Source organism: Paramormyrops kingsleyae, chromosome 5, assembly GCF_048594095.1.
Source record: "Paramormyrops kingsleyae isolate MSU_618 chromosome 5, PKINGS_0.4, whole genome shotgun sequence".
NCBI classification, from domain to species: Eukaryota; Metazoa; Chordata; class Actinopteri; order Osteoglossiformes; family Mormyridae; genus Paramormyrops; species Paramormyrops kingsleyae.
Window position 1 is genome coordinate 37,715,725 of NC_132801.1, and position 6,115 is coordinate 37,721,839.

Sequence of the window (6,115 nt, forward strand, 5' to 3'; positions counted from 1 at the left end):
GTTCATTTTGTCTTTTCTTACATTTTTTCTTTTTTTTTTCTTCATCAGCAGAGAAGTCCTGAGAGTTTCTCAGTCGCAAGAAGATGCTGTTGCGTGTGATCATTTCAGCACAGGACATTAGAAAGCTCTGCTTGGACTCTGTTCCAGATTCGGTTGATGGCCTGAAACTGGTGTTGAAAAACAAACTGCAGTTACGCTCTTCATTTGACCTTCAATATGAAGATGAGGATTTCAAAGACTTCTGCAACCTCACGTGTGTTGATGATCTACCAAAGGACAAGGTGACATTGCAAGTCGTTTTCTGCCCTGTCTCTTCAGACTCAAGTTTGGACACTTTTAGCTCTGCTGTACCATCATCTCTGGCAGCATCCTCTTTAGCTCATTCATCATCTCCGACGACATCCTCTTCATTGAGCAGCCAAACAGAGTGCTTTGCAGGTCGGCGTTCACAGCAATGGCCAGCTTATTTTCCCATTCCCACCTTCTCATATGATGTTGAGCTGAAGCTCAGGCAGGGCAATGATGCTTTTAGAGAAAGTGGAGCACTTATATCCATTTCAAGGGACATGAAGTCTCAGATTCTGCTCAAACTTGCTGAAACAATATATTCATTCATGACCTACCCTACACTTGAACATTTTGGATGTGTAGCTAAGGCACTTGTTGAAAAACATCCTTGCCTTACAGAACCTGGCTCCACATCTGGATGGTATGGATGGAAACATAGCATAAAGTTCAAGATGGGCAATTACAGACAGAAATTGAAAGGTGTGGGCTGCCGAGAACTGGAGGTTAATTCTGAGAAAAGAGGTGCTGGGGACACGCGAGGGAAGAGAAACAAAGTGAAGAAACCTAGACGGTCTGAAACAAATTTTCTTCCAGATCTCCCCCAGGGAAGAGACAGCAGAAGTCTTGAAGAAGATCGAGAAAAGATGGTCCAGGAGATGAAAAAAACAACCCCAAACCTGGCCTACATCGATGATGCAATGAATGCCACATACGCACTGAGAAGACAGGAGATCGTTGAAGAGGAGCCACCTGTGGCCGAAATGAGAGTCAGATGGCCTGCCCTTTTTACTGAAAGACAGGTAAAATGTGTACATTTTTTCTTGGTCATAGCAAAGTAGTAATGTTGGATTGTGTATATTGCAGGGCTCTATGCTAACATTCCTCCCATTGAACACGTGCTCCTAAAGTGAAATATTTGGGAGTAAAATAAAAAATTGTTTAAGTAACATTTATGTAACGCTTAAATAATGTTGAGGGTCAAACGTGACCCATTTTTACATTTGATAACAGTAAAAACACCCTCAACAATTCAATTTATGACTAATTTGATGACTTCTGATGTGGCCGAGAATATAAAAACATGGAAATATTTAATCTTTTTTTAATCAACAGACGCAAGCAATAACTTGCTCTGTTATGACTAACAGAATATTTGACACATTAAACATAAATTGATATTTCCTGTAGGCCACTCCTATATGTTATGATATGAAATAATGCTTGAACTGATATGAATCACATATTTTTATTTAACTACTTAAATCATAGTAGTACATACTGATTTGTTAAACTTACAGCCTTGTTACTTAGCATGTATGAATTATCATGACAACTTAACAAAGCACTGACATATCAGTCTGATGTAAACATTAATACAACTCAATAACCTGTCACACAAGCCAATCTGCCCGTCTGAGGACACAGATCGTTGAGGTTGAAGTTAATATTAATGAAATATGCCTCTTGAGACAGGTCTCCGCTGTACGTCACATGTCTGACAACATGTCAGTTGTAGTGCTGAAATGTGAACATTTAGGTGACTTTTAACTTGAACTAAAACTGTAATGTTACTTCTCCACATAGATTGCCAAGGAATTCACCAGGCTCACTTCAATGGACATCAATAAATTCTATGAGGGTCTGGACAGCCATCTGCATAAACTTCTTCAGTTATTCCGGTTGAAGCACTTCGAGGAAGTTCAAGACATGACATCCTTAATGGAGAGTCTCGACAAGGATGTAAGTGCATATTTGTTGTAGTTGTGGTCCACATTAATTGTGCAACCCCACTGAGGAGAGGGACCAGGATGTAGATTATGACAGACAGTAAACCTCTAATTAATGTACTTGGATAGGCATTTGATACAGACTGAATAAATAAGAAAATGGCTCTGTAAGATGGAGTAGATGGAGAGAAGGCCAGAGTTCAAGTTACCTCTTTGAACTGAAAGCTCAGTTTCCGTCATTTGAGGGTTGACAAAAATCAGAGTTCTGATATCAACTGAATTCACGTATTGTGTTTTTGCAGGCATCAAACCAAAGGAAGAGAGCAGCAGCTTTGCAGGGACTGCCATGGTACATGAAGGAAAATCCTTCTACATTGATGAAGAGATGTGAGGTAAGCAGCAAAATGTTGTTTATTGATACAAAAACTAGTTTACAATGGGCATGGTTACACATCATTTCAGGCATCCTCTGTGTGGATACTCTATATAGCCAAACATGTCTAAAGCACAGGCACCTTTTTGTTTTTTGTTTGTTTTTGCATGAAGCCAACAGATCCTGGGGAGGACTTCATCAAAGGAATGGTGATTGGAATCCTTTTGGTTGTTGAAGATGTGAAAGAGCCCCTTCCAGTTTCCTACAACGATGTTGCCATTGTCATTGAGGAAAAGATTGTCATGCGTCATCTTGGTGATGTACCCAACGCTTTTGTGAACCTGATGGGCCTGCTGTACATGCTGAACCTTGACTATCCAAAAGACATGAAATATACTTTTGAGGTGATTCAGCGCCTGTTCATGGGAATCGGGTCTGAGATGTGCACTCCCAGGGTTCACTCTCTAAAGAATAAACTGCTCAGTTAGAGGGATGGCTCAGGAGGATGTTTCTGCATTTGGCCATGAGGAAGAATTCTAATTTTCTTGCCATTTGCTAAAAAAGTTTGTCGAGACAAACTTAAAGTTGGCTCAAGAAAGCCGGACCAGAAACTTTAAAGAAGTTTGTTAGTTTGAAGTTTAAATTAGTTTAAGTTAGCTTAAGTTAAAGTAGTTTATAGTTTAAAGTTTAAATTAGTTTGAAGTAGATAGATAAACGAGTTTGTTAGTTTAAATTTCACACACAGGCACGCTCACTAACTCTCTCTCTTTCACACACACACACACATGCTCATCAACTCACACACACACACGCACATACACTCACACAAGCAATACAAATGTAGTAAGAGGAAATGTAAAGCCTTTCTGTGGGTCACAACAGTTTATGTTTTTATGTTCTAACAGATGTCTATTGCTCTCTGTGGAGGAAATGTCACTTGCAGACACTAAATTGTATTTTATGTTGTAGAGCAAACATGAACAGAGTGGAGATTTCTGTAATGTTTGAACGTGTTCATTTTCTGGCTGACATTTGAGCAAGTTTCTCAGAGATACATTTTTTTGTTTGTTTTGTTTTTACAAATCTTTCTGCAAATTACTGCAGCAACTCTGAACATCCACAACAATTGACTCAGTTGAATTCGGAGAGTTATTGTTTTTCCCCAAAGGAAGGCTGCACTTATTTTTATGTATTATATTATTATTTGTGGAACAGTGTAATTTCAGTTAGTAAGCAGCCCCAAGCAAAAGTGTGTTAGAGAGTGTAAAGGCAAAATTTTGAACATGTCCCAAGGAAGGTCTTTTTTTTGATGTCTCAATTTTAAAGCAAGGCTGGGTGAAGTTGGACTTGTTGGGGTTTTAATAAAGGTCCTTATTGAATTGGATTTCATCTCTTTCATCTCTTACTTTTTATATAATTTCATCTCTTACTTTTCAGCTATTTTTTCATGTGTTAATATTTAAGTTTGACTGGCCAATTCTCATGTAGATTTTTTGTAGATATTAGTTTGCTTAAATTTTTGAAATCTAGCAATTTCTGTAAACTCAAGTAACTTGGCAATAGAGTATGAGAAAAGAAATAATAATAATGTTGCCCTAACTTGATAAAACAAGTTAAACCAACATCTTTTTTAGTTCTCTCAAGTAATGTTTTCCAGTCCACATTACTTGATACAGAAAGTTGAGTCAACAAATCGCAAGTTGTATCAATTATGTATTCCATGTTTAGCCAACTTGATTCACAGTTGTAGGAACTTGATCAAATAAATTCAACCAACATCTCTTAAAGTTATCTCAAATAATATTTTAAAGTCCAACTTACTTGATACAGGAAGTTGAGTAAACAGACGGCATGTTGCATCAACTCCTGTTTTGAAGTTTAATAAACTTGACACTATAAGTTGACTCAAATTAACTCAGTCAAAGCAACAAGATGACTTGACTTAGTTAAGTTGAGTCAACTTATCTTTTTTTACAGTGTAGGGGGAGCTGCTTGCCTCTGGAGCGCAGGCCGTATCTATTTCCAGACGGGCCTGGCAGTCCCTCTATATATTCCTCGCTGAGTCCGTCTATCTGTAGGGCCACTTCTGTCTCCTCCTCCTCAAGTAACCCTAACAACTGGCCCAGCACCTCTACTTTCTTCTGCGTCCGGCCGCTGAGGCCTAGCTCTCTCCCTGGTGTGATGGGTTTACCACATCCACCTCCCCCTAGGTCGTCTGCTTATCCTTCAATACTCTGTTTCTAAATGCTGGCTGCTCTTGTGCCCTTGTATTTTCACGGACATCTGACCTGTCTCTTTTCACTTGACTAGAGCACTCAGATCCTATGTCTGAGTCCCTGTCTGACTCCTCCTCTGCCTTCCCAGACCGGACACAGTCTGAGACTTCCTGAGTATCCTGTGTTCGAATGTGGAGGGTTCCTCCTGTCACATTGATCATGGGGCACATATGGGCCGGGGGCGCTGTTGGGAGCGCCTCCCTACCCTTATACGCTGAGGGACGATCCCCACCTTTTACTTGTTTTTCTTTTACGGGAGGGAGTGACTTACACTCCCCCTTTTCCTCACTATGGAGGTGTTCTGTCCCTTGCCAAAATATGGCTAATCTCGCCCACACACTCCTTTCCCTCTCATGCCTCTCTTCCTCTTTTTTCCACTTCCCTTTCTGCACTATACTGGCTCTCGCCCTCTGCCTTGCTGCTTCATCCGGTTGGCTCGCATGCTCTCTCTCCTTATTCCACAGTAATTCTCCCAGTGAGCGCTTATCCTCTACTCGACACCCGGCGCTTCGAACCGCCCCACACACATACGCTCCCCGGCATCAGCTACCTCCTTTTCCTTATCTCCTTCACCACTTGCCCCTTCTATGGATTCCTTCACCACCTGGATCTGCTTTAATAGTGGCTTCCACACTGCATTTTCCGGGGGCGCCCATCCCCTGTCATCTAGCTCCCGATCAAACTCGCGGTCCATTTTTAAATCTGTCCTGACTGTTTTAATCCCTTGTCTAGCAGCCCTTCTGCCTCCGGATGTGGGTTCAGCCACCCACACTTAGTACATCTCCTTATCTTAGTCGAATGTCCTACCAACAAACACCACCAATACATAAATCAACAACTTCTAAAACAATAAGACTATATTCAGAGCAGCTTACTGTTGTGTCCCTCCTGAACAGGGCACATCCCACAAGCTCAATCCCAGTCAAACAGGCCCGCTCCCAGCCAAAACCCCCCCAAACTCCAGCAATGTCAACTTGGAAGGGGGTGTTCTGTACACACAACTGAGACAACCCAGGTGGGAGTCAGCTTATCGACCGCACTACCGGTGTTCTGACTCGACCAAGGCCGGCAAAATAGCCTTCAGGCGTCACCCACCCTCCCGAGAGTCCAAACTAGGGGTGTTCTTAGAACTCACCCTAAGCGAGGTCCTGCTCGGCAGTTGTAATGAACGCCCGAGGTACCTGTCGGCCCTGCCCATACTGAGTCAGCGGGTGCGGCCGGGCTGGCACGCTTTTGGGTGTCCAATTGCTGAGAACTCCCCTTCGGTTCTGACAAACTGTAAGATCGCAAGCAGTGACAGCAGAGCCACGGGCAAGTTCAACCAACAGAGAGAGAATGGCGACCACCCTGGACAGGAAGAGCTGCTCACACACAAACCAGTACAACTGCACCCAAGCTGGTGCTTTGATTCACCCTTTCTTTTTTTTTTTTTTTTTGTTTGTTAGAGAGGG

At 42.0% G+C, this 6,115-nt stretch overlaps 1 protein-coding gene across 2 annotated transcripts; it reads left to right on the forward strand.

Moving 5' to 3' along the window:
- The first annotated feature begins 223 nt into the window (after positions 1 to 223).
- Positions 224 to 3,679, forward strand: LOC140590930 (uncharacterized). Of its 2 annotated transcripts, XM_072712710.1 has the most exons (6): positions 224 to 281; positions 688 to 768; positions 883 to 1,088; positions 1,873 to 2,028; positions 2,318 to 2,407; positions 2,562 to 3,679. In XM_072712710.1, exons 2-6 carry the CDS (start codon positions 741 to 743, stop codon positions 2,874 to 2,876), a joined length of 795 nt encoding a protein of 264 aa, XP_072568811.1. In that variant the 5' UTR covers positions 224 to 281; positions 688 to 740; the 3' UTR covers positions 2,877 to 3,679. The 2 variants fall into 2 exon arrangements, with proteins under 2 accessions (XP_072568811.1, XP_072568810.1); XM_072712709.1 differs by lacking the exon at positions 224 to 281 and having other exon boundaries at positions 294 to 768.
- Positions 3,680 to 6,115: the final 2,436 nt, after the last annotated feature.

Bases quoted from the DNA above. Each gene is read 5' to 3' on its own strand.
- LOC140590930 (XM_072712709.1), top strand. From the start codon at position 567: ATGAAGTCTCAGATTCTGCTCAAACTTGCTGAAACAATATATTCATTC. The intron at 769-882 runs GTGTGGGCTGCC...ATTTTCTTCCAG, and splicing joins TTACAGACAGAAATTGAAAG to ATCTCCCCCAGGGAAGAGAC. The intron at 1,089-1,872 runs GTAAAATGTGTA...TTCTCCACATAG, and splicing joins CCCTTTTTACTGAAAGACAG to ATTGCCAAGGAATTCACCAG.